General features: G+C 45.6%; 2 protein-coding genes and 1 long non-coding RNA gene across 5 annotated transcripts; 1 reads left to right on the forward strand and 2 right to left on the reverse strand.

Annotated features, from left to right (window-relative positions):
• Positions 1-213: 213 nt before the first annotated feature.
• Positions 214-16,155, reverse strand: TADA1 (transcriptional adaptor 1). Its single transcript, XM_023640471.2, has 8 exons — positions 15,818-16,155; positions 11,399-11,490; positions 11,073-11,138; positions 7,219-7,316; positions 5,587-5,796; positions 4,164-4,315; positions 1,895-2,057; positions 214-1,443 (listed from the first exon to the last, which is right to left on the reverse strand). Exons 1-8 carry the CDS (start codon positions 15,889-15,891, stop codon positions 1,291-1,293), a joined length of 1,008 nt encoding a protein of 335 aa, XP_023496239.1. The 5' UTR covers positions 15,892-16,155; the 3' UTR covers positions 214-1,290.
• LOC138924198 (uncharacterized) lies at positions 16,140-27,165 on the forward strand. Of its 3 annotated transcripts, XR_011438955.1 has the most exons (4): positions 16,140-16,260; positions 16,441-16,633; positions 17,023-17,125; positions 24,683-25,293. XR_011438955.1 is itself a non-coding variant. In XM_070267614.1 (2 exons), exons 1-2 carry the CDS (start codon positions 23,186-23,188, stop codon positions 24,727-24,729), a joined length of 672 nt encoding a protein of 223 aa, XP_070123715.1. In that variant the 5' UTR covers positions 23,139-23,185; the 3' UTR covers positions 24,730-27,165. The 3 variants fall into 3 exon arrangements, 1 of the variants encoding a protein (XP_070123715.1); XR_011438954.1 differs by lacking the exon at positions 16,140-16,260 and having other exon boundaries at positions 16,377-16,493; XM_070267614.1 differs by lacking the exons at positions 16,140-16,260; positions 16,441-16,633; positions 17,023-17,125 and adding an exon at positions 23,139-23,810 and having other exon boundaries at positions 24,683-27,165.
• Positions 22,824-27,383, reverse strand: LOC138924199 (uncharacterized). Its single transcript, XR_011438956.1, has 2 exons — positions 27,284-27,383; positions 22,824-23,754 (listed from the first exon to the last, which is right to left on the reverse strand). It is a non-coding gene; the product is annotated as an uncharacterized lncRNA (long non-coding RNA).

Genomic DNA, 27,383 nt, shown 5'->3' on the forward strand with positions numbered 1-27,383 from the left:
TGAATATTATCTCATCTAAAACTGTAAAGGGCTTTTCAGACTTGTGCCAAGAACTGAAACTAAGCTGTTTATTCTCTGTTTTTGGTCTTAATCTACACATCACAAATCTCATCTAGTACATTCTTTTGGGAAGTCTCTGCTAAGATAAAGCAGGGCTTTTCACAGTTCTGTAGAAGGCGGTATCCTTAGAGGTTTACTTCAATAAACAAGCTGTTTTGTCCCAAAAGGTTTATTTATCACATTTAAAGTACAAAATCAAATACACAGATCCAGATATTAGACCACATATACATATCTATACATATATTATTTAGACCTACACAAACCCATCTGTACATTCTAATAGATCCACGAACACGATCTCTTGAGTAAAAGGCAACATCTCTAAAAAGACCAAACTCGGTTATTAGTAACACTGTCAAATGTAAATTATTTTCACTTCATCATTTGAAAGGATAGAAACATGATATTTCATGGGAATAGGGGAATTACCAAGTATAGATCCAATATTTTTACATGGACTTCACAAAACATATTCTATAGGAGTAATTAATAAATGAACCTGCCAAAGTCTTCAGATGTAACTCTATCAAAGAAGCTTGAGTTATGAGAAGACATAAGGTTAATTAATCTCAATCCAAGAGGGTTGTTTGTTTTGATTTGGGTTCCTAATGCACACAAAGGACTTCATTTTGTCTAATAGCACAGCATCTCTAAGTCATATTTTCTATGGAGTTGTACTGACTTTTTAGAGAGCTACCTGTATTGGTTAAAAATTAAACTGGTCACTAAAGGAGCTATCTAATTTTTAACACTGTAGGTTTATTTCAACCAAAATTCAAGAGCACAGCTCTTGAGGAGAAAGGCAGAAATTTTAGACTTGCCAGATACAGAATATGTGAAGTCACTGAACACACAGATGTCCTGCTGATCATGGGGACTAAGTTATAATAGCTTCTTTGTTCTAGGATGTCATCTCCCTCACACGCAGACCATGGGACACTAAGCCTCAGATGCCTGAACATCTCCATTCCAGGCACAGAATCCCATCAGTGCCAACTCCCGTAACTGGAAACACACACACACACACAAACACACACACACAGATTATTAAAGTCGGACTGATATGAATGGCTTCACAGTAGCCACACAATACATACTCAGTGTCACGTTTCCATAGGAAAGGTCCTATTCACACTGCACACTTCAGTCTTGAAATGTGGACCCAAAGAACATTCGATTCTCAATAATCACTGAATTTGCAGAGGGTCTCACCCCTCAAATCCTAATTCAGCAGAGCAAAAGCCCCTCCTTGGCTGCCAAGCGCTGGCGGTGGACCTTGTCTTGCTGCAGCTCCTCGTGGTTTGGGTGCCAGAGTTTCATGATGACCCTCTCAATGTTGAGAGCATACACAGTGTGTGTAGGAATGACTTCCCTGTGGACCTGGGATTACAAAATTAGCAAGTCTCCAATTAGACTTCAGTATACTTATTTTCCCAACATATAAAATAAAAGTAAGGTTTATATCAACAAAACACTCACACAAAAGACACACAAACCTATAAACTTTAAGCCAGAACCTAATGGATCCCAAACCAGATAACAAGAAGACAAGGAAATAATAAGGTTCTGAAATAGGAATAAGGGAACAAGGGGATTTTTCCTTTTCTTTCTTTCATTGGGGAGGTGGGGGATGGGGGAGGTAAATTAGGAAGGATTCCTGCGCCCAGGATTTGAAAAATGAGGCTAGTATTAACGGTTTTAATAACAAACAATAAAACTGAAAAAAAAAAAAAAAACAGGAAGTGGGAAAGCTACTGAGTATGTCTGCAGAACTGAAGACACTTTGAACCGATCCATAAATCTAGGTAAACTTCGAGGAGCCAAGAGTTACCTGCAAAGCTTCAAAAAGGTCGTACATGTTCACTGGAGGCAAAGATGCAGGCAGCGTGTCCCCAGAGCAGGCTAGCAGGAGTGCGGCCTGCTGCTCAGCATCGTCAGGGGGCGGGTGAGACGCTGGATTCTGACCAGCACAGGGAGCAGAAAAGGCTGGAGGGCTGAAAACAAAGTATTTTAGAAATAGTCCCAGTAACTAAGACGAAAAGCAAAAACTAGAACAGAAATGGGTTGCTAGAACAAATCTTATTAAAAATAATATGAATTAAAAACCCAGTTATTTTTTAGCTAGTATATACATGAATAGTCTATAATTTTAATTTTTAAAGGCAGCCGTTTGTCAGGCTGGAAAGAAAATATAAGAGTAACATTTACCTTCCTCCCTCCACAATGCTAAAATATTTACTAAGCTCAGGATACTGAGCCAAAATTGTTTCCTGCCCTTAAAGAGCTTATAGTTGGGGGAAAAAATAGACTTTAATGGAAAATGAAACTGAAAACAACTGACTTGAAGAGGAAAATAAACGGTCCTGGAGACAAGAGGATCAAAAATAACATGCAAGTGGGGCTGGCCCTGTGGCCGAGTGGTTAAGTTCGCGCGCTCCGCTGCAGGCGGCCCAGTGTTTCGTTGGTTCGAATCCTGGGCACGGACATGGCACTGCTCATCAAGCCATGCTGAGGCGGCATCCCACATGCCACAACTAGAAGGACCCACAACGAAGAATATACAACTACGTACTGGGGGACTTTGGGGAGAAAAAGGAAAAAAAATAAAATCTTAAAAAAAATAAATAACAAGCAAGAAAAGAAGATACAGTACAAAAGAAGCAACAGGCAAAAACGGAGGGTGGAGAAAATTAATCCAGATCTTGCCAATTTAGCAAAACGGGACCCCACACAATGTCAGCTGGGAAGTCAGGCAACCATGTATGACAACACAGTAGGAGACAACCTGTGTGACTGAAGAACAAGGGGGAGGGCAAATGACAGCCAGGAGGCGGCTTGCAGGAAGCACACTGGGGCAGGAGCTGGGTTTCGGCTCAGACAAAGGCAGCCCTGTTCTGAGAAACATGCAGCCGACAGGGAGGCCATCCTCCTCCCAGGGACAGGCCCAGCAGGCCTAGGCAGCTCGGGAGGCCTGGCAGGGTCAAAGACACTGCTCCCAGCACTCACCCACTACAAGCAGCCACCTTTTTTGGTTTGTTTCTCTAGAGAGGAATGACTTACAAAGAAGAACAAGTAATCCCACACAGATATGCCTGAATGAGACTGAGAAAGTAAATCTTCACATATGGCAATCTAAATAGAGAACCCAATTTAAGACGGTGCTCTTCAAGATGGGCCTTCGGAGCCGAGTCAAGGTCTTCAGAGCCATGAAAAAGGCCCTGGGACAGCTCCTCCATGTGGCCTCAACACTCTGCTCTGTCCAAGTCTCTTCCCAGTGTCCCCAACCTCCACCTTGCACCATCACCACTCCTGCCAGCCTTCCCACCACACTTTTCTCTCTGAACCTGCATCGCCCTATCATCTCTTTACCTCTCTTCTCCCTAACTAACCAGACGACCAGACACACCAAGTCCAGCACTCACTCACTCCAGCTACCACGAGGAAGATTACATTATTGTTTTTTCCTTTCCCAAAGGCTTAAAATTTGGACTAAGTTTTTTTGAGGGGGAGGGAGAGAGGGAGGTGGAGGGGTGAAAACAGACAACACATGGGTGAAGGTGTCCAGGTCATCTCATGAAGGGGTGACTCAGGACATCAGAGATGCTGGGAGCCCAGAGATTGGAGCTGAGAGACCAGATGTGCACAACAGGGTGACGCCCAGCACAGGCCACTATCTTGAGCTACAGCTACAAAAGTCAGATGAGGACCTGGGAAACATCTACCACTCCTCCCCCACCATCAAGAAACCCAACCCTGACCCAACAATCTCAGGCCCGCTTCCACCTCCAGGCAACTGCTGTCCATCAGGACGCACTGCCCATCAGGACGCACTGCCCGAGGGAACTACTCTATTCCACCTCAGGACGCAGGGGGCACTCGTCAAACCACACACGGCAGCCACTTCCCTTCTGATAAGAAGTCCCAAAATAATCCACGAGTTACCATGCGAGGATGCAACTTCAGAAAATAAAACTCTGCTGCTCTCAAAGTTGCCTCAGACCTACAGAACGCCACACGCAGTTACTTAATAGCAGTCTACTACAGAAGAGTAGTGTAACAACTAGAAAGGATGGATATAAATCACAGGAATCTTCAGGTACCTTTCTATTAAGCTGTTGTAAGCTACTACGCTATTCTTCAGGTATGGCTGTGGGGTCACATTGCTACCAAAGGCATACTTAAAATGACCATCACGTAACCGATAGGCTTTCCTTCTTGACACAACTGATGTCAATATATCTTTAAGGTGATTCTGTAAAAACAAAAAAGAAAAGAAAAAATAGCATGAACTCCTCTTTAAAAGCAAATAATAAACCTTCCATTGACCAAAAAATGTTTATTGGCATTTAGTGGATGGAGATGTGGGGCAGGCTAGCATGTGCTGGAACCAAAGGCATGTTTGCCAAAGACCCACAGAGCCACCCCACGCAGCGGGTAGAGGACAAAGGGAAACGCACTATTTTTATTTAGTTCTATTTGAGATGGGCTTGCTCTACAGGGAATTTATTAAAGAAGTTTTTCTCTCTCTCAATTGGCTGCTTTCTCACAAATGATTTTCACATAGCTTTAAATAAAAGTACAAAAATAAATAAATCCTAAAACAGGCAAACTACCTTGAAACTTGGTTTAAAATGGGACAAAAAGTTTCCGGGTCTGGGCTTTATTGGTCATAGTGCCCAATCCTCTAAAGTCCTTGCATGAAAAGAACCCTGGCTCTCTCAAAAGGCCATGAAAACAGCAGATATGTAGGAAATAAACAAAAACTAGGTATTTAACATCTCTTGACCTTTATGAGAGCCAAGCACATCAGCGTGTGCTGGAGACGGTGAGGAGAGAGGCAGAATGGGTCCCAGCCCTGTACGGACGGGGCAGCCAGGACCAGGCCGAGTGGGGCTTCAGTTACACCACTCAGATCATCGCACAGCAGGACTGCAAGGCACAATTCATAACGTCCACACAGAATCCATCTCATGTTTGTAACTTCATGAGGCAGCTATTATAATCTTGAGGGACAGGCGAGGAAACGGCAGCCCAGAGAATTGAAAGCAATTACCCAACGTCACCTGACAGCACCTGTGCACTAAAGATCTCAATGTATATTTTTTTGTCAGATAACTAAATGAATAAAACGATGGATGAAAGAGTGTGCTGAGACAAGAATCCCACTGTTCAGACGCCCATTCTAACGCTCTTCAAATGCCGTACCACAACAAAACCATGTGATTTTAATGTCTAGGATTCTCAATCTCATTGTTTTCCTTAAAAACTGTTCCCCTGTTCACAAATTAAACATCAGATCAAGCAGAAGTGTTATGCCCTAAGTAACCTTTCGAAAAGCTTGGTCTGTTAGCTGAAGGTAACTGTTTGGATTGTGATGTGTTTCTCCCACAGAAGAAAACTTCGACAATGACAATTCCGAGATCAGAGTGACACTTTGATTCTTTTCTTGCAGTACCAACTTTGAACAACACACACAAGCTCGTCATAGCCATTCTGTAAAACTTCTGCCACCAGCAAACCAACCTCCACGGCATAGACCACAGCCGAGACGGCCTCCTCGGTGACGTTGTCCAGCCCATGCTCGTACGCCGTCACTATCATTCTCCCTTCCAGCTGGCCCCGGGTCGGAAGCATCATCGTGTGGGAACAAAGTTTCAAGTCATCATCATCTTGAGGATCCTTTGCCACAAACTGCTGGGCTCCCGAGAGGGGATTTTGAGGCTGGAATCTATGCTATGGGTAAGAAAACCTTTCAAAATTACTCATTACAGTGCAAGTAATGAGACCCAAAAAGAGTAACCAATGTATTGGATTTGAGATGCCACAAATTAATGCCATCAAAACCCTATTACAGAGGTTAAAAAGAAAAAAGTAACTCAGGCACAAATACCAAAGATTCACCCCCATTACATGGTCATAATGAAGACATGAATTAAAGGGAATAATGGTAGTAGGCATAGCAGTTTATTCTATTCAATTAATACCTTGGCAATCACAGAAGATATAAAACTATTTTCAAATAAGCCAGAGCATTTTAACTATACTTGTAAGTAAGCAGGTTCTGAAAGTATAAATATGTAATTAAAGCTTTAATTAAGCCCTAAAAAGCCTAGCTAACCAATCTAACAGATCTAATAACAAACAGTCCGAGATAATGCTATATAATTTAACTATTTGGTTACCATTATCTTCTACTTACATTCTCAACAGGGAATCTAAGACACAGTCATACTAATTATTTGAAAGAGTTTTTCTCAATCGTTTTCCACTCATAAAGCCTCAGCCTTCCTCTGGGAGATTCTGACAGCCCATTTATATTGTCCATCATCAGTGGGAGATAAGCCCCTGGTAGCTGTTGCTTAAGCCCAACATACAAGATTTTGTAGCAAATGTGGCTTGTCCCTATTTGAAGTTCATATTATAAAAGCAACACTCGTTTTTCCATTTTCCAAGTATAAGACTCTATTTTATATCAAACATGCCTTTTTAAACCAAGTATGCCTCTCTGGAAATACTGTTGCCCTCCAGATTGAGTATTATTAATATAAAACACGGAGCAAAGGTAGAAATAAATGTTTGTTGATGGTATTCAACAAAGCTATCAATACCCAGTCAAATCCAGAAAAGGGATACTTTGGGAAGCTTTGTTCTCTAGATGTGAACTGGAAAAACCAAGTTATTCTAAAATGTTTACAAATTTTATAGCCAAATGCTTTCATAAACTCTCTGCTGATCCCCAGAAGGCTCAGGGCCTAGCTAGGTATCACCAGGACCCCGCCAGAGGCCTCCAGGCCTCCTGGGCCCTTGGAACAGAAGTCTGTTCAGTCTGAGAAACATTATTCATTCCAGAGAAATAGTCAAGAGGAGAAAGAACACAGGCACAGTTTCTGAATCACTGAAGAATCATTAGGTACTAACGATAACATTAATACGTATGCAGTAAGAAACCAGAACTCAAATTCAGACACCTGGACTCACAAGCTTTGAAACTCTCACCAACTTCAAGCACAGTGACATCTTGTTCCCCCCCAAATCATGACCCCTTTTTTTCAACTCCACTACCAACAATTTAATATTCATTTAATAACTAAAGCCAGTTCCATCACACCAGTACTTAAATCACTTGTTACCAATATCTACCGAAGAACAACCTACGTCAAATTTCTGACGAACAGAAGAAAGTTTTTTCTTTCCCTTCGGTTTCCCAGGTTTGGCTGCAGAACCCCCTGTCCAGGGCAGAGATCCAGCACCCTCTATGAGAAAGAAAAAGAATAATCATGAGAGAAAATAATGACAACTGATAACTGCTAAGTTTGTTCTCATTTTGGTCTAAAAATGTATGAAATGTTCAAGTAACGAAAATAAACAATAAATGCTTAAATTCAGACTTTCTCTTTCTATTTCTCTAAACAAAACTATAAATTCTCTCAAATCACATGAGTGACAGACAAGATAAGATCTCAACAAATTTCAAGGATGGGCAAAAAAGGTGCTGCCTTACAAAGCAGACACATGGAAGGCGTAACCTGGCCAGGCAAGGCTGGTAACTGAGGTGGAAGCGGGTCAACCTGCCTGTTAGAAATCCACAAGGAATCTGGATTTAGAGATGAAACCAGGAGGGATCAGTAAAGCTAAAAACAAGCTTAATGGAAGGTCTATATTCAAAAGTCATCCACACAAACCTGGTTCCTCATCCCCAGGACTGAGCTCAGCAAAAAACAAAAATGCAAGGTGCCTTGTTCAAAAATTGAGAATTTCAAGACAACCACAGCAGAGCACTAAACCCGGTGGGGGGCCCTCCTGAGTCCTTGGGCCACGAAGCCAGCTCTGCTCACTCCCATACACGGGGGAGGGTGGAGAGAGACTGGAGGACTCTCAACTAGTGAAACAGAACAAAATTTCTGGGATTTACTAAGGTAGCTGGCCCCCTAGCGCACAGCTCTCTGCAAGCCAGCACTTGAGGAATCCCAGTCATTAGAGCTGGCCTCCTGACAGCTCACTCTAAAGCAAATCTCCAGGCGATTCTATGCTTCATTCTTAAATGCGATCATCAGACATTTGACAATAATCTGTAAAATGACAAAAATACCAAGCTAAACAAACAAAAAATAGACGTCCTAGAGATAAAGAATTCAGGCAACACAAAGGACTTCGAAAAATTTTTAACTGGCATCCTCAGAGAAGTCTGAGAAGATGTATACCCATAGAACAGAAAGAGGCGGCCATAAATTGCTTAAAGAATGCACTGGACAAAAAGGCTGAAAGATAAAACTCACAAAACACAGGGCAATGAGACGATGAGACAGATGTCTAAAACCAGTCAACCCAAAAGGAGAATTAAGTATACTATGAGGGAAGCTCTGGAGGTCCCACCAGAAGAGCAAAAAACAAAGTAGTTGTCTTGGAGAACATGTCTGGGGTAGGAGGAAGCCCTTCTTATAAGACCTTCTGTACTCTTTTTTTAATCATGAACATATACGGTTTAGTGTTAAAGAAAAAAATCAAAGTAATACAAGCTCATTACAGCACACTTGAAAAAAATAACCCCCCACAACTTAAGATAGAAAAAGAAATCACCCATCCTCCTGGCAGAAGCATTTCCATTGTGATGTTTTTGGAAGGATGAATTTTTAAAGCTTTGGAAAAAAAATACTCCAACTTCCTCAGTTTAAAAAAACTGCTTGGGGGACCAGCCCCATGGCCGAGTGGTTAAGTTCGTGTGCTCTGCTTCAGGGGCCCAGGGTTTCACCGGTTCGGATCCTGGGTGCGGACATGGCACCTCTCATGAGGCCACGCTGAGGCAGCATCCCACATAGCAGAGCCAGAGGGACCTACAACTATGTACTGGGGGGCTTTGAGGAAAAGAAGGAAAAAAGAAAAAGAAGGTTGGGAAGAGATGGTAGCTCAGGTGCCAATCGTGAAAAAAAAAAAGAAAGAACTGTTTGGGAAGTCAAGGCCCTCTTCTGTCACTTCAAGTGTCTTTGGCGCACCCACATCTCACTTGATAAGGTCAGCCAATCTTAGATGACGTCCCAAAGAAACCTATGCCTGACAAATGGAACTGGCGTCAGGTGACGCCTGTCGTGTGGCCCCATCCTCGGGGTGAGGAAGCCAAGCGCGGTGAGGAGTGACAACGAGGACAGCTTTCCGGCAGCAGCTGATGTCTGCTAGGATTCAACACGTCCACCCGCCAGTTCCACAGGGCCTCCGGGTAGTTTTTCTTTTCTTTTGTTTTCTTTTCTCTGAAGTTTGTTTCCTAATCTATAAAAAGAGGCTAATAATACCCACCCTGAAGAGTAGCTGTGAGGATTAAAGATATGCAGGTAAAGTGCCTAGCGCATTGCAGTCACTCAATAAACAATATTATCAAGATCATCTTTCCTGCCTAGCTTAGAAAAATAGAAAACAAATCACCCACAATTACTATGAGGGCAAAGAACTATATTTCTACATTTTACTTTTAAAAGAAATCACCTCTTTGTTGCCAGCAAGTATTAATTTCATTATGAGGAAATATATTTAGGGTGTTTGATGGAGAAATAACCTCTCAAATTCCAAATCTTTCTTCATTTACTTTAAAATAATCAGTGACAACCATTCAAGAATATCAAAGGGTTTATTTAATTAAAATCAGCCACCTACACTTACTAATACTGCTTCATTTTGTTTGGCATTTTTTTATTTTTAAAAGTACTTGTTCAGATATTCTCGATCTGCTTTTTATAACCCGACAGGTAGATATTAATGCTTCTATTTTATACATGTGAAAGCTAAGAACATGCAATAATTAACCACACTATCTAAGCTGGTTGCAAAACCTAAACCTGAACCCAAGCGTCTTGACGCCTATCAACCACAGTTTTGATTTCTGGTCATTCCACTTACCTTTGTGTGTGTGGCACTTTAGAACAGATCTACCTAAAAAGTAAGATCTGGTCCTCACAATGGTGGCTTTTCCAATCCCACTACATTTCACACAATGAAGTAGATTATCTTTATGACTGACTGCCTGAAGTGCCCTTCTATCTAAATTAGCAGAGCATCAGAGCTCTGACACGGTGTGAGACGGTGCGGTGAGGGGCCTGCAGAGGGTAAGGGAGGCAACCATTCTCCAGCACCCGGCTCCAGAAGCATCGCTCTGTTCACTCCTTTACACCAACAACTGTTATGAGTGCGGAGGAGTGGCGCTCTGGGAGGTCCTGTCTGACTTCTTCATCACACAACAGAGGTTGGCAGAGAGGGATGATACAAAATACCAGCCATTTCTCTCTGTGTGTGAGGAAGACTGGCCCTGAGGTCACATCTGTTGCTAATCTTCCTCTTTTTGCTTGAGGAAGATTGTCATTTCTAGATACACATGGGCTTCTAAAGGGCCATCAGAATCACTACAGGCCTTTTAAAGACAAAAAAATTCAATTTAATCTACAGCAGAAAGTACTGACAAATCCAAGTTTTTCACAAGAGCTCAGGATAAGTTTTATCATGAGGCAAATTTTTAACGTATTTATTTATTTTTGACTAACTGATTAAAATAAGATGGTTGAAAGAGGTTACTTGTGCAACTTAAACTCCAATAAATTAGGGGCAGAGGCATCGGTGTTTCTGACACCCGTGTAGGTGGCAGCGGCAGATGCAGCTTCCCGCCCTCCCACCACCGCCAGTCTCCAAGGCCCTCTCTCCAACCCTCCAGCGCCTCCGCCTCACTTCAGAAGGCAGTGAGAGCACCAGCTCTCCATGCGCCATGGCCCCCTCTCCCCCCACCCACCGCAGCCTCTCCGCACCCGCGGCCCGGGCACTGCCCGCAGCTGCTGCTTCCCCGAGGCCACCTGCTTCCTCACTTCCCACGGACTCCCCTGACCCACGTCCAGCTGCGGGGGAGTAAGGCCCAAAGGTCAGCGCAAGGAGAGGGACATCACCCGCCTTACAAGGTTCTATAAAGGACTCTACCGACACAACAGCGCCCCATGGCCTTGCTGACCGCGTCCCTGCAAGTATTTCCAACCCCTTACCTGGTGTAGACACCAAAATCTGACAACGCGTGAGGATGGCCAGGAGGAAGTCATTGTGAGAGTGGACTGAAAAAGGGAAGGTTGCCACATGTCAAATACAAAATACAACAAAAGGAAACCATTATTTTAGTCTAGCTTTTAAGGATTTTGGATATTCCCCTACTCTGCCATTGTTTACACTTAATTTTAAATATTCACATTATTAAAATGACCTTACACACCACTAAAACCAAAATTTTATTTTTTTAAGTGAAAAAGATTTTAACTTATTGCAAATGCAGGAAAACTTCAGAACAGTGAAACAACTCCCCAGATAACTGTTTTACCATTATCCTGCGTGAGAAGTCTATGAGCTTCCAGGTCGAACTCCTCTTTGCTGATCTTCTGCTTGAACCACAGCTTGAGGTTAGCCCAGTATCTGCAGAGGCAGAAGCAGTATTCAGATCCACAGGTCCTGCTTCTTCCCCGCAGTCACCTCACCGGCTCCAACTACCGGGGAAGGACATTTTGCATTCCCTGGTGTTAGGGGCTGAACCGTGTCCCCTCCAAAAGTCATCTGGTGAAGCCCTAACCCCAGCACCTTAGAATGTGACTATATTTGGAGACAGGGCCTTTAACGGGGTAAATTAAGTTAAAATGGAGTGGTTAGGGTGGGCCCTAGGCCAGTGTGACTGGTACCCTTACAAGAAGAGATGAGGACACACAGAGGGAGGGAGAGACACCCCAGACAACGGGCACCTGCAGTCCAGGGGGAGAGACCGGCAGCTCCATGTCAGACTGCCACCTCCCGACTGTGGGAAAGTCAACTTCTGCCGTTCAGGCCACCCAGTCTGTGGGGCTCCGTCACGGCAGCCCAGCAAACTGACACACCAACAGGAGGAAAAGGAAGCCAAGTCCTTCCTAAAAGGGACTGACAGGGAGTCACAGAATGGGATTCACCTCAGTGAGCCACGGCTGCCCCTTTCCTTCCTCAGGGTTGCCTTCCTAAAAGACCCCTCTCCGGAATCCCACATTTAAAGTTTATATTCTAAAAGTATTATTAACTACAGTTAATAATACTGTATTGCACATTTGAAAGCTGCTAAGCAAGTAGATCTCACAAGTTCTCATCACAAGAAAAATTTTTTAACTATGTGTGGTGACGGATGTTAACTAGACTTATTGTGTTGATTATTTTGCAATATACACAAATATTGAATCATTACATGTACACCTGAAATTAATATTTTATAGATCAATTATCTCAATAAAAAAAGATGTATATTTTAAAATATGTATGTGTTTTATGGGTTGGGGAGTGGTCATTAATACTGATTCTGAGTGACCTCTTTCCTTTCAAATGACCTCAAGGTTTTTTTGGGGGTTTTTTTTGAGGAAGATTAGTCCTGAGCTAACATCTGCTGCCAATACTCCTCTTTTTGCTGAGGAAGACTGGTCCTGAGCTAACATCCGTGCCCATCTTCCTCTACTTTATATGTGGGACGCCTCCCACAGCATGGCTTGCCAACCGGTGCCACGTCTGCACTCGGATCCGAACCAGCAAACCCTGGGCACTTGCACACTTAACCACTGTGCCACCGGGCCGGCCCCTCAAGTTTTAATCTAACTGGCTGAAGTAATGGGTTTCTAAAACACCTCACCACAAAGAAAATACCTGTGGATATGAGAAATTTAGTGGTTTTTAAAGTGAACGCCAAACACTAATCATAAAAATTACTAGTTATTTGGTAGGGAAAAAAAGATTCAATCTTTTATACCTTAACAACATTATTTGAAATAGGAATAAAATACATGATTTTTCACATCCACACCTCTTGTTTTGATGTTTAAGGAAGCTGCTCCTTGTTCACAGAACTAGATTAAAAATTACTCAGTACACATCCTACATCACTTTCAATTCCCGTTAGCTACTTTCTAGTGCTCGTCTGAGTTCCTGACAGAATAAACGCAGACATCCCTAAACGAGCTGGTTAGACGCTCTCAGTGCCTGGTCAAACCAACGGCAGGGCTTCCCGCGCACGCACGTTAGCTTCACGTCATCTTAGTATGCATCTCTGTATGGACAGGCTACATCTGTATGTAATTGCATGTGAAGCTGTGGGTTCACCTGCATTTGTTTTTCAGGAGAAAACCTACAGCTTTGACGGTCTTCACGTCGCCCAAGACTTGCTTCACTCAACAGCAAAACATGTTTAGTTCTAGAGCTTGGCACCACTTTTCACCCGCTAGTCACACACTCAGTAGTCAATAACGTCCCAACAGTGGACACGTAAATGCTTTTTTTTTTTAGGTGCAGGAATAATTCTGAACATTTATTAATGAAATAAAGCTCCACAGAAACCAAAGTCTTCTCCCTTCCCATTCTATCCAACAAAAGCGGAAAATAACATGAGAAGAAGCCCATTACTGAAAATCCCTGTGTCACCATCTTACAAGAAAGATGCAAATGCATCCACACTGGAGTGCGCGAACTTGTTCCAGAACCAAGACAAGGCTCCCTCAGGAAGCTCTGCCAGCCAGACGCTGTCTGTCTCCAGCGGCAAAACTTCCAGCCCAAAGAGCAAGCATCGGCCAGCAAGAGGCGGACGGCTTGCTCCCAATCCTGGCCCCTGTTAACTCGCTGCCCACCCATGGACAAATGAGCGTCATCCTAACAACACCAAAAACAAAGCCAGTCAGCCTCTATGAAGGTGCGGATGACGGGTGACGAGCGTAAATGGGTCAGACTAGGAAGCACTGGAGATACCTGGAGGAAAATAACATACGACCGAGTATCAAAAGATTAAGCACCTATTTGAACGTGACACTCTACTGGGTACTATACCAAGTGAGTGAGCTAGCAAAGCCCATGTCTTTCTAGAAGCTGATGTGGGCACACAGCCTGAGAGAAAGGACATTCGGACCACTGGATAAAAAGAAAACAACTCACATCGGAGTTCCTTATACACGGTACATGTTTTACCTGCCACCAAGGACCACGTTTGAACGGTTAGCTTGTACAAAGCAAAGCACCCTTGCAGGAAATATGAGAAACTACTGCACAGCAGTACTATGGGCTGTTCAACCAACAGGCACCTTGTAAGGAGCAGAAGGGGAAAAAGACAAGGAGGGATTGGAAAAACACGGAGCGACACTGGACCCCGAACTGTCCTGGCACAAGGCGTCTTTGGGCTGTGCTGTCAGCGGAGATTCAGGCCACAGGTGCCCCCACCCTAGCCTCACCAACTGTATTCCAGCACAGCCCACAGCCAGCCTCGCGCATTGAAGACCAAATCTGGCAACCCCGAAACCTGTGTGAGGAGTGTGGGGCCACGGAGGTCACCACCACAGATAGACACTCAATTATACACACAAGCCAGGTCCTTTCGAGTGACTGCAGTATGCAAACATTCACTTTCAAATAACGGTCAGCATCGCAGATCCGACTGGGTGAAAAGGCTATTGCGCTTCAAAAACACATAAACTTCGCCGCCAGTATTACAAAAGTAACAAGCTATAGGAATCAACGCAGGTGAGAGCTGTCAATTTTACCTACAAAATAATTAAGAATTTTTAATTAAATAAGCAAAGAAACAGACTGACAGTAAACGTGAACATCAAAACATAACTTTCGGTAGAACATTTTATCTCTGGGCGCCAAGAAATGTTTATAAAGAAATAATTACACCAAAACAGTAGATCAGGTTAGATTCTAACTCCAGCGTGTGCAGAAGTCTGAATCACGTTCATGGTATGAACGCTCAGGGAGCGCACGCCGCTTGGTCCTCCTCCACGCGGGCCGCGGGGGTCGCACAGGAAGCGCACCCCGCGCCAGGACGAGAGCAGACCGCCAAGCCCGCCCCCCAAGTTTCCCAGCGAGGACAGCTCCCGGGCTCGCGCGGGCCGTCCCGGTGCACCGCTTCAGGCGAGTCGCAGCCAAGCGCCGGGGCCGCCTCGGGAGGGGTAGCTGGGGACGGCGGGCACCCGGCACCCGAGCGCGCGCGCCGGCGGGGACACGGAGGCCGCCCGGCAGCGACGGCACAGGCGCCACGACGTTCAACGTTTGCAACTCGCGTCCTGCAGCTGCGGAAAATAAACTGTAATAACGTTAACGTGGTGAAACCTGCAGCCCCGTCCCGGCCTCTCGGACGTTTCCTCCCACGACCTGGCCTCGGCCCCGGCCGCACGACCGACTTCCCACTCGGCCCGCCAGCAGCCGCCCCGCCTGCGCCCCCGCTCGCGCTCCTCGCCCGGCAAACGGGCACGACCGCGCCCCCACGTCTCTCTCCGGGGATCAGAGCGCTGAAGGGCGCTCAACACGCGTCCGCCACCGCGACCACCCTGCTCCCGCGGCGGCGCCCACGCTCATTTTACCGGGGGCCGTCTGCCTTCCGAAACGGCCCTCACCGCGCCCACTGACAGTGCCCACACGGCCCCCCGAGCCCAAATGCCTCCGCCTCCGGGAAGCCCTCCGGCCTCCGGGCGCGGGCCGGGGTCTCCCGGCCCCCCGCGGGCCTCTCGCGTCCCGCGCCCCGCCGGCGCCGCCCCGCTCAACAGGCCCGCGGGCGTGAGGCGCGCTTCTCCCGCCCGCGCGGGGCCGAGAGTCTGGGCGACGGCGCCCGCGGGGTCCCGAGCGCCGGGGAGGCCGGAGACGCCCGGGGCCCGCCGCCCGCCGCGCGGGGCTGCACAGGCCTCGGGGCGGCGGGGACGGCCCCGGGCCGGGGGGCGCCGCGCGGGGGCCCGCGGGCTGCGCGCACGGCTCTTACTGCTTCACGTTGTCTCCCAGGGCCTCGCTCAGGTTCTTCTTGGCCGCCTCCAGCTCGCTCACAAAGGTCGCCATTGCTCCCGGCCCGGCCCGACCCGACCGCAGACGCCCGGCCGCAGCGACCCACAACCGAAGAGCCAACCCGGCGAGGGCCTAGGCCGGGGAGGCTGCGTCCGCTCCGTCTGCCCCGCCCCCGACCGCTCCGGAGGCGCTCGTTGGGTTTTCGGCTCCGCCCGCCTCTCCGAAGAGAAAGTGCGCCGCCCGAGTCGGTGTTTTCTGCGGCCTCCTCCTCCCGCCCCTCGCGTCACGTGACCCACCTCTCACCGCCCGCCCGCGCGCAGCCCAAACCCGCCCGCCCGCCCTGCTGCAGCGGCGCCTGCCGGCGGGCGCGTGCCCGGCCGAGGTCGCGCGGCGTCCTTTCCCCGCACGCGCGACTTCCCCCAGGTCAGAAAGTCAACGCAGCCCGGTGTACTCTCTTTCGGTGACTTAGTTTTCCCCGATCACTAATCACCTAATATACCACTTAAGTGATTTATCTTGTTAATTTTCTGCTTTTTCAACTGAAATGTAAGTCCCACGAGGGCAGGTTCATGTTGTATTCACTCCTATTTCCCCTGTTCCTAGAGCAGTGCCTGGCGCCTGGTGGGCTCGCAGGAAATATTTGCCGAAGGAGTAAGGTAATGATGAAAAGTGGGGAAAATACATAGAAGGATAAAGAGAGAAGAAAGGAGAAGTGTTCTGCCACCTCCAGACAAACACCTGAGAGATTTCTCCCGCGCCACGGCACCCCCCCCCGCCCCCCCCCGCCGCCCCCATGGTTTGTAATCATACTCGACATTGTGCATCTTGGTGGCTTTGCATTTTTTTATTTAACATAATAATATAAATATTTTCCTCTGGTGTTACTTTGTCTTTATAATCATAATTTTAATGACAGCATATTACATACCCCACAGATAGAATATACACAATAACCCGTTTCTCAATTGTTAGACTGATTTTTTCTCTATTAAAAGCTGTACTGTAATACGCTTCATGCATAAAACTTTTCCTCATTTAGGATTATGACTTGAGGATAGAGTCCCACAAATAGAATTACTGATTTAAATGACAGGAATATTTATGAGAGTCTTGGTGAACATTGTCAAGTTTCCTCCCAAAGACCTAAAATAAATGACTTTTAAATCTTCTGTAATTTTTCCACAGAGGCCCTTCAAGCTTCTTCATTTACTCAGCAAATATACAGTGAGCTCCTACTATGTGCCTGGCACTCTTTTGCCTGCTGGGGATACAAAGATGAACAAGGCAGGTAAAGTTCCCTATCTGTGTCATAAAACCCCAGAGACTCGATTCTGACTGTTTAAAAGTAGTTGTCCACTTAAGCTTGCCACGGTTCCCCACTGCCCACAGAACAAATTCCAGACTCCCTACGCTGGCGCTCAGATTTTCCTGTGACCTGGACTCAGCCTGCCTGTCCCCCTTGCACACACCCTGGCCTATCCCCATCACCCCTTAGAATGCTCTCTCCATTCTACTTACTTGACTTTCTATCACAAACCACATGACTCAGTCCCTTGACGCAAATCTCCTGTCTGCGGTTTTGAGACCTATGGGTGGCTCCCTACATTTTTTGCAATCACAGACATACATAAGAACATGTGAAGGGGCCAATTCACAGGATTAGAGAAGGGCACAGATGTTTGGGTATATCTTCCACAACCGTCCCTCCTTCCCATCTCTATCACTACCTGTCCTCTAAGAAAAATATGACTCTGCCGCTTTGAATCCATGCTCGACAACACCCATACCTTTATACCTCTAGCTCATTTAAACATTCCTGTCTCTCTCATCACTTTGTGCACCGATTAGCATAATTTCAGTATAGTTTTTCAGTTAAAGGTCCATTTTAAATTGTAGTGTTAGACAATATAACGTACACAAACAGACATCTGACCAAACAATGTACTGAACGGAAATGAATACCAAAACCATTTGCAATTTGGTAGTTTATTTTAAAGAAACCAATTCTAAATCTTCTTTTAGTATTTTAGCAATACTTGTACAATGCATACCACATACAGATGACTGTTAAATGGCTTCAGAGAATGTGTGTAAAAGTGGTTTAGAAAATGTAAAGAATTCTGCAAATGTTAGTTTAATCTAGTTTTTTTAAATGTATTTTTAGGATTATCCTATAGCAATTTTCTTTTCCCCAACTGCAGGCTACTTTGAGAGTAACTAGAAAAGTCAACTTACTAGGATATTGGGAACAATATGATAAGATAGAATAATATATAACAATATAAACTGAGTTTCCATTATCTCCATTATCCATATCTTTCTCCCATTTCATTAGGATGAACAGTTGAAGATTGATTGTATTATTTATATATTGCCTGTTTTTATGTAACTTCTTTTGATATATAGTTATCTAACTTATAAATATAATATAGATACAATACAAAGGAAAGCACCCCCAAAAATTTCATTTCATAGCTATTTACTTATGTATCCATGAAAGCTTGGCCTCTGCTTGCTTAGTTATCCCCACGTCTGTATTTTCTGAGGCACTGGTTGATTTGGCAGTAGGGTTGGATGTTGGTGGAGTTGGGAGATGTCTCAGCTCTGGAGATTATGTTATTATTACTGTTCTTTCTTCCAGATAAGATATTTAGGTTCTTTAGACATATTTATAAACCTCTGACTCCTCCTTTCCCCTGGCTGGTGCCTAGAACAACAGAAATCTCTGTTGGTTGGCTTTCTTAGCCCGCTCATTAGTGTTGACCATTGGCCTTCTTCTCTAAGCACCGTCAGCAAACGTGGGTCATTTCCACTTCAGACATCAGCAGCTCTACTCTGCTGGAAGGATTCTTACAGTTTAGCTTTAAAATATTGATAATATTTTTAGTTGCCCAGTTGAATTACCATGATAATGTTCCCTGTAATTTGTAGTACTTATTATGTGGTATGTTGTGGTACATACAGTACACACATATGGTACCTATACATGTAGTACATACATATGTGGTTATACTGTGGTGTATAGTGGCCCACAATCAACATGGATGTCTGCTAGAATTAAATATTTCAGAAAATTCTATGTAACATTCTTCCTCATCTATATCTATGTTGATCTACAGATTTTAATGTAGTTAAAGGTTGTAGACTAGAATGGGTTAGATCCTACTAAAATTTCTTGAAATTAAGACAATTGAAAACAATTGGAGAGGCATGTCACCCTGACACCACATATATTTCATTTCCTGTCTGCCAGAAGGAGGTAAAGAGGTTCTTAATCTCTTTTTTGGGCTGCAGACCTTGTTGGCAGTCTGGTGAAGCCTTTGCAACCGTTCTCAGAATAATGTTTCTAAATGCATAGACTACATAGGATTACATTTAAAACGGTTTTATTGAAACAATACTATCCATGGGCCCAAGCTTAAAACTCTCTGAAGCTATAAGGTACAATCGTCCCTCCGTATCGGAGGGAGACTGATTCCAGGAACCCCCACAGATACCAAAATCCACGGGTGCTGAAGTCCCTCCTAGAAGATGGCGCAGCACACTGAATACAGTGTGCCCTCCATCTCTGGGGACTGGAAACCCTCAGACACAGAGGACCAACTACACTTGGTTTGCTCAGGCTGCCGTAACAAAGTATCACACAACACGTGGCTTAAACAGCAGAAATTTATTTTCTAACACTTCTGAAGCTAGAAGTCCGTGATTAAGCTGCCAGCAAATTTGGTTTCTGTTGAGGGCGCTCTTCCTGCCTTGTAGAAGGCCGCCGTCTCTGTAGCCTCACCTGGCCTTTCCTCAGTGGGTGTTGGGAGGGAGAGCAAGCCCTCTCTGGTGTCTCTGCTTGTAAGGACACTAATCCTATTGGATCAGGGCCCCACCCTTATAACCTCCTTTAACCTTAATTACTTCCTTAGAGGCCCCATCTTCAAATACAGCCACATTGGGGGTTAGGGCTTCAACCTACACATTTTGGGGGGATGGAAGCAGTCAGTCCATAACAGTACTGCAGGAGTTCCTGTAGTTTCCCTTTCCCTTCTCAGAAGCTCTTGGAGATTAAAGTTCTAGACTCAGAAATGGAAGGCATCTAGGAATTCTAGTGCATGAAAGACACGTAAGCAGCCCTAAGAATACTGAAAGGTGTACACTGTTTTTACAGTGTATCTTCACACTATCGTGACTGTAATTAACTTGATCAAAGCACTTTTCCTGGAGTTAGTGAGTCTGAGAATAGAGGAACAAACATTTAAGGAATAGAAGAGGCGTGATCTGTAATGTAGATGAAGATCATTAGAAGCCAGTCAACTGGACGATACTTGTACATATAAAATGTAAATAACTCTACGAATATTAGCTTTGTCTAGTTTTTTAAAATCTGCTTTTTACATTATCCTATAACAATTTTCTTTTCCCCAGTTAGAGGAATATGAGTAAAAGTCTAAGTAATGTTACAACTAAAGCAAGATTTAGAATTAGGACAATCAACCGAGAAGAGAGGTAGAGAAGAGATTACTATTCCGCTAAGAAGACAGAATATGGGGCAGAGCTGGACCACCAATTAGCTTCTGAGGACGGGAAGGGGCATCCAACCATGGGCACAGCCCCTTAGGCCTCCCCAGGATATTTCTGTGCCTTGAAGGGAATCTTCATTTTGTTTCCTCTTCTCACTCTGGGAACCTGACAGCAAAGACCCCTTTGGTTCTATGGTGGTGGTAAGAACACTGCAGACAGGCTGTAATGAGACAAAGCAGGTGGCTTAAAGAGCTCCTATTAAGAATGAAGTTAGTCCTGGGATTAATATCAGAGGTACTTCTGGGGCCATCTTTTAAACTTTTTAAAACACGAGTTATTAAACTGCATACCTTGCAAACCTCTGTAAGCAGCTAGCCAAACGGAAATTTGGAAAACTTGCTGAAGCCTTTGGCCACTACTCGGAATGTGGATAAGAGCTTCTCCAAGGTGCTAAAAATATTTTTGTGTAGTGTAGGGCTCAAGCATTGGAGAGATCTTTGACACTCAGGGCAGGTGGAGATTCCAAACTGATGCGCTGTCACTGGAGTTGCTAATGACATAGGGAGACTATGCTGGATGGAGACTTTCTGGAAGGAGGGAAAGCCACAAGTGGTGATCCAGAAAGATAACTTGCTGTCTGCTGTTGTCCTGAAAAGCCTGACCCCAGGGAAGGAACTTGATAAGTGAATTTTAGAAGATTTGGCCAGGCTCATTGTTTGAAGTCCAGGAGTTGATTTGCTGCCTGGAGTTATAGCTGCAATTGTACCAAACAGAGCATCCTATCCACCTGCTGGGGTCCTGAGTCCACTCTCTACCCTTGTCAGAAATGAGAAGTCTGCTGCGAGCCAGGACTTCCTCCAAAGTAAGGAGCTCAGTCTTGTATATCTTTTGTTAGCTTTATGCCTAATTTCTTTTAAAAATTTTGATGCTCTTGTAAAGACATCTTTGTTGTCTGTTGCTTTTTCCCCCTATTATGTTACCTAATTTGTTTTGTTGGTGTGCTGGAATGCAGTGGAGGCAAAATAGCATAGTGTTCAAGGGCGAGCTCTAGAGCTGGTCTGCCTGCGGTTTGAATCTTGACTTTTCCTATTCTAGCTATTGACTCTGGGCAAGTTACTTAATCACTCTGTCTCACTTTCCACATCTGCAAGATAGCATAATAATAGTACTTGCCTATTGGTTGTTGTAAGAATTAAATTGTAACATGTAAGAATATATGAAAAGTCCTTGGCACAGTGTCAGACATGTAGTAAAAGTCTATATGTGATTGCTATTGTAATTCTGCTGATCTTGTGTATAGCATCATTGCTGAACTCATTAATTCTCATAGTTTATCTGCATATTTTCTTACATGTTCTATGTAGACAATCATATTATCTGCAGATAGGGGAAATGTTTTTTTCTTTCCAGTCCTTAGGCTTCATTCCATTTTCTGGTTTTTTAAAAAATATTGACGGACTAGCAATATTATCCAGTAAAACTTTCTACAATGATGGAAATGTTTTATAGCTGAATTGTCCAATACGGTAGCCATATATGACTATTTAGCACTTGAAATATGGCTAGTAAGAGTCAGGAACAGAATTTTAATTAAATTTAAATTTGAAAAACCACCCGTGGCTAGTAGCAACCGTGCTGGACAGCTCAAGGCCAGACCACTCGTTACGCTGTGGAGCAGCGATGCTGATAGTGGGCATCTTTGCCTTGCACTGGGCTTTCATGGCACTCCTTGTCACATGTCACCAGTAAGTATGATCTGCTGTACCCTTGGAAGGATACCCTTAATTCCTAATTTGCTGAAAGTTTTACCATGAATTATCATTGAATATATAAATGTGTTTTTGCATCTATCGAGGGGATTTTATAGTTTTTCTCCTTTGCTTTTTTGGTGTGGTGAATTACACTGACAGATATTTTTCTGAAGTTAAACCACTCTTGGGGTAAATCCTCCTTGACTCTGATGCATTTTTAAAATACACTGCTTATATGATTTGATAATATTTTGTTTAGGATTTTTGCATCTATGGTCATAAGTAGTGTTAATCTAAAACTTCTGAGTACTGTTCTTGTCGGGTATAAACATTGCATCGTTAAAGTGAGTTGGGGAGTTTTCCCACTTTTTCTATTCTCTGAATCTAAGAAAACTCCCCATGAAACCATCTGAGCCTGCTCTGGCAGAGAAGAGAATAGGTTTTTTAAATTTTCCAATTCAATTCCCTGGTTATTTGGGTTTCCTATTTTTTCTTGAGTTATTTTTGTTAATTGGTGTGTTTTTCTGTGTATTTTTCCATTTCCTCTAAGTTTTCAAAGGCGCTCAGTGTTGGCCCCTGCTTATTTTGTTGGGGTCAAGATGGGCTCCAGTAGGTGGATGGGTATGCTCTTGATGACCACCACCACCCGTCTTTGCATACCTGTGGACACAAGATACACTGTCACTATTTTCTTGACACCTTCAAGAATGGCCCACACCTCTGGACTAACTTGCAGCGACTTTATTCCAAAGAAAACTCAGGAGGGTAACGTGATGAAGGCAAGGCCGGATTGTCGGTTCTCTAATTTTGGGTCCCAGCTTTTCTACCGCTTCTTTTTAAAGAGGCAGTTTAGATTCTTGCATTTGCAAACCCAGTTTGGGTGCTCGGTCTCCTCGAGCTATCGCCGGCCTGGGAAGTTCAGCCCCATCGAAGTGTCCGCCGCAGAGGCCGCTCTGGAGCATTCCAAACAATTCCTGCGCCTGGAAAGCTGACCGCCCAGCCCGGGGCCGGTCCCGGTCCCGCCTCTCCCAGAGGAGGGCTAACAGTGGTGACCAGCGACATCGCACAGGTTTCGGGAGCTGCGAGCGATGCACCGCCTGGCACCCCGGCCAGCCCGCCGGCTGGTTTCGGTCCTGGCACCCTTCGCCTCTGTTGAGTCTCGCGGGCGGCGACCCAGGTGCGACCCGGGCTCCCTCAGCTTCAAGCACTTGTCTCGCGGGAAGGACCGTCCGCGCGGTCGCCCAGCTCCCGGGCGCGGCTCCTGTAGCTGGGGCCCTGAGCCGCGCGCACGCCGCTCGGATTTCAACAGGGGGCTTAGGTGGCGCGGCGCGGGGCAGGGCGGTGCTGGGCACAGCACCAGAGAAGCTGTCTCTGAGAAGCAAAGTGACGATTCAGAACTGGTCTGCGCCGCGACCGAGGTGTTCCCGCCGCAGCGCAGCCCGCCTTCCCTAGCGGAAAGAGAGAGCCCCGCGCGCTGCGCCGGCTCGCCCGGCTGCTGTCTGCTCGCCCGCCAGCAGGGGGGGATGCGTCCTCATCCTTCTTCCAGGATGCCGAGGCTGCCAGCCAGGACGGTGGGGCTCAGGCGTCCCAGCCCCGCGTCTTGGCTCGGGATGCTGAGATTGGCCACCGGCGGTCAACTAACCCATGCGCCTTCCTCCTGCGGATTAGAAGGAGGCCCTGGCTTTCGGACTCACACACCTTGGCCGTCCAAAGGTGGGAGTTCTCAGACCCTCCAAGAATGTTGGAGGGCAATGCCTGCTGGAGTGTTCAGGCTTAAGGGTCGCCAGTGACTGTGGCATTAGGCCACCATAAGGTTCCTAGCAGCCATGGGCTCAACATCATTGCCAGATCCCAGACAAGGTTGTCACCTACAGGAAGAATTTGATGAATTGCCACATTTAGGAACAGTGTGGGAGCTAAGGGGCCTTAGAGCAGTGGGATGGTGCAGGCAGGAGCCAGTAGGGCCTACCTACCCCTGAGAGCTTGGTTCCAGAAGGAGAGAGAAGAGAAAGTCCATTGTGAGCTCTTTCTCATCAAGCCCTACTAAATAACAATAGCTATCTTTGATTGCCTCCGTGCCAGGAGATGACTGGAGCTGTTGCATTATCTCCCTTAGTCCAAACCATAACCCGCTGAGGTATGAACTGCTTCATCCCCATGCGGTAGGGGAGGAGATGGAGGCTCAGGAAAGTGAAGGGCCCTCGGTTACACAGTAAGTGGCAGAGTCAAGACTGAAACCCAGGTCTGAGTGACACTGAGTCCGTGTGCTTAGCACTGAACCATCTGCCAAGCATTGTACAGAATGTGTTTTTGTAATGCTTTATTGAATGCTCACCACGACCCTCTGGGGAAGGTGCTATTATTATCACAGTACCTTGTATTGATACAGTACCTTGTTATCACCGTGGTACTCCATTTAATCCTCACCACAACCCCGTGAGGAAGGTGCTGTTATCACCACTCATTTTACAGGCAGATAAACTAAGTATAGCGGGATAAGAAGCTTGCCCACAGTTACACAGCTGATAACTGGTAAAGTTGGTCTTGACTCCAGAGCTCATGACTTATTGTTCTCTCTATTATAGGTGCTTCAGCCCACCTCTTCTCAAGGATTTCATTTGAGACAAGCTGAGACAGTGTGAAAACTCCTTGATGCCCTCCCACCAGTGTAGCTGATGCCGTCCTTTCAACCATCTGCATTGTACAATATATTACAACTCACTGCAACCCCGTGAGTCCTGCATGTTGTGGGGGTGGAGCTCATGCACGCCCTGTCTCCGTCTTAGGAGAGACCCCTCTGCAGATTACACTGCCCTCTCATCAGGCGCACATCAGCCAGGTCAGGAGATTTAGACAGAATAATTTTTTCGTTTCTTTCTCTTTTTTTAGCACAAATGTCTGATGCCTGGGTTTATTGCCTCCCCCAGTTACCAAGTGTATTGAAAAGTCCAAGCTTAGAAAATAATATCTGAATGGTTGACCCAAGTTCAGGAACATGAGGCAGGTCCCACCCAGGCTTCTTCCACATGGAATCAGGGTGACCACCACTTCAATGTGTTGTTGGAAACGGACCCTGTGGGATTGTATCTGTATGGTGGAACCTGACCCAGCTGGCTTTGCTCTTACTGTTTCCTAGTAGAGTTCTTGAGGCTTGGGACTTCAAAACAACAAACAAATAAAAAATAGCAGAAGTGTGCCTTTTGCTACTTCTCCATCATTTTGATGTGTTGGGAGCTCTGACTTTAAATTTGTGTGTGAAGAGGGTGATAGCCAGTGTGAACCAGGTTCATGAAATTTGGCTGCTTCCATGGCAGTGACTTTAACCTGAGGATGCCTTTCTAGTACCAAATGGACAGTAACTGGAGGTCACTTCTTTCCTAGCTATGGTGGATTGCTGAGTAACCTCAAACCCCACAGTACACACAGCATTGCTGGGAGGCAGGGATGACAGGTTTTTGCAGAATGCCAAGAACAAGGACCTCAGCCTTTTCTGCTGTGTGCCAGTGGGAGGAAGACGCTGTCCGGGTGTGTTCTAATGCCCAGCAGAGCCATCTTCTGATCAGATCGTATTAATTAACATTTACCAATCACTTAATGTGTCCACACAAATTACTCTAATGTCTAGTCTATTCTAGTTGTTTCCATTTCACATAGGGGATACCCAGGAACCAACCAGGCCAGGACAATGGAACCACTTCCAGCAGGTTGCTATGGGGAGCCCAGGAGGGCCTCTGGAAGACATGAGGTGTGTCTGTTCTCCATTTCTGGAACATGATATGGCCAAAGATTACTGGACTTTGCTTGCCCTAACAAAGAATAATTTCTGTTTAATTTGCCCCATTATAACTTTGATAAAAGCAGTTTCTCAACTTTGGTGTTAGAATCACCTGGGGAAATTTTAAGTAACTCCATGCCCAGGCTGCACTCCGGACATTAAATCAGAATGTCTGGGGAATGGAACCCAGGCATCCGTATTTTTCAAGGCCCCACAGGTGATTCCAATGTGCAGCCATTCCTCATAGTTTCCGCCATAAACCCCCATAGGTGATTCACAGAGCAGGGCACCTACAGCACAGCCAGGGCAGTGGCCTGTGGGCTGGGAACCTCAAACGTTCCTGAAGAGCCTGAATGTTGACCTGACTGAATTAAAGATGGCAAGTGCCAAGATGTCGGCTACAGCTCACATCAGAAATCGATAAAAAGGAATACAGGCGTGTTGAGGGCGTTCCAGGATGGAGGCAAACTGGCTTCTGTCACATGGAAGAGGTTGAGTCTGGGCCTTGGCCCCAGAAGCGGTCTCATCTGGTAACTAGCTGCAAGTCTCCCTTTGGTTGTCCTCGAGCTTTAAGAACATTCACACCCAAAGTGCAAACCTGGTCTGAGCTGTTCTGTGGGGTCAGGGAGGAGTCTAAGGCTGAACTGGCCAAGAAGCAGTAATCTCCTTTAGGCTGATGTGGCAGCTGGGCTCTGCAGGAGGAGTCAGCAGTGGCATGAGCAGCGACCACAGGCAGAGCAGGGAGCAGCGTCCAGAGCCAGGGAGCAGCAGAAATACAGAGGTGTCACAGACTAACTTAGAACCTGTATGAAGCCCTCTGTCCTCACAACTGCTCAGGGCCCCAGTGTCCCTGAGAGGGAGGCTGGAGGTTCTGTGTGAATGGGCAGGCAGAACGGGCAAAGAGGCATTATTATTTGGACATTTTGATAAATTTGACCTCACCTGTACTGATGAGCAGGTGAAACCACATATTGGCTACAATCAAATAGGGCAAGAATATAGCTGAAGCCCTGGTTGAATTTCCCATTAAAACCAAGCCCCAATCCCAACCATATACAAGTTTCTCTGAGGCCTTAGGTGTTGGGCAGAAGTCTGATTGCTGCAGGGAAGAAAATGCATGAGCAGTCTCTCTCAGCAACCAAGCAGCCTGGGGATCAAAGGTCCAGGATGCCAGGACCCTTCACACGTGATACATGTCATGTTGGATAGTAACTTCTAGGAATAAAACACTCTTCCTTGGTTGCTGCCTTCATGAGTAGCAAAGACCAAATAAAGCTTGTACTTGTCTTAATCTATGTTGTCTTTAAACTATTTTGTCCCTAGCCTCCCTGAAACAGAACACTGGGAAAAAGTGAGGCAAAAACCTTAACTGAGCAAGAAACAGTGTCATTTTGAAACATCTGTAACATACCTGTTTACATTTTTCAAAATCCTCACCAAGAGAGTCACACTATCCTTCTAGTCATAATTTCAAGCACTGTGTCTCCATAGTGATGATTCAGGCTCCTGTT

The sequence above is a fragment of the Equus caballus genome, chromosome 5 (assembly GCF_041296265.1).
Source record: "Equus caballus isolate H_3958 breed thoroughbred chromosome 5, TB-T2T, whole genome shotgun sequence".
In the NCBI taxonomy this organism is placed as follows: domain Eukaryota; kingdom Metazoa; phylum Chordata; class Mammalia; order Perissodactyla; family Equidae; genus Equus; species Equus caballus.

What these genes read in the sequence shown, in the direction of transcription:
- TADA1 (XM_023640471.2), bottom strand. Translation starts at nt 15,891, where the DNA reads ATGGCGACCTTTGTGAGCGAGCTGGAGGCGGCCAAGAAGAACCTGAGC. An exon ending in ACTTCTCACGCAGGATAATG is followed by an intron (nt 11,139 to 11,398) that starts GTAAAACAGTTA and finishes TCCCTTTTTCAG; the next exon opens with TCCACTCTCACAATGACTTC. An exon ending in TACAACAGCTTAATAGAAAG is followed by an intron (nt 2,058 to 4,163) that starts GTACCTGAAGAT and finishes CTTTGTTTTCAG; the next exon opens with CCCTCCAGCCTTTTCTGCTC.
- LOC138924198 (XM_070267614.1), top strand. Translation starts at nt 23,186, where the DNA reads ATGCACCGCCTGGCACCCCGGCCAGCCCGCCGGCTGGTTTCGGTCCTG. An exon ending in CACACCTTGGCCGTCCAAAG is followed by an intron (nt 23,811 to 24,682) that starts GTGGGAGTTCTC and finishes TCTCTATTATAG; the next exon opens with GTGCTTCAGCCCACCTCTTC.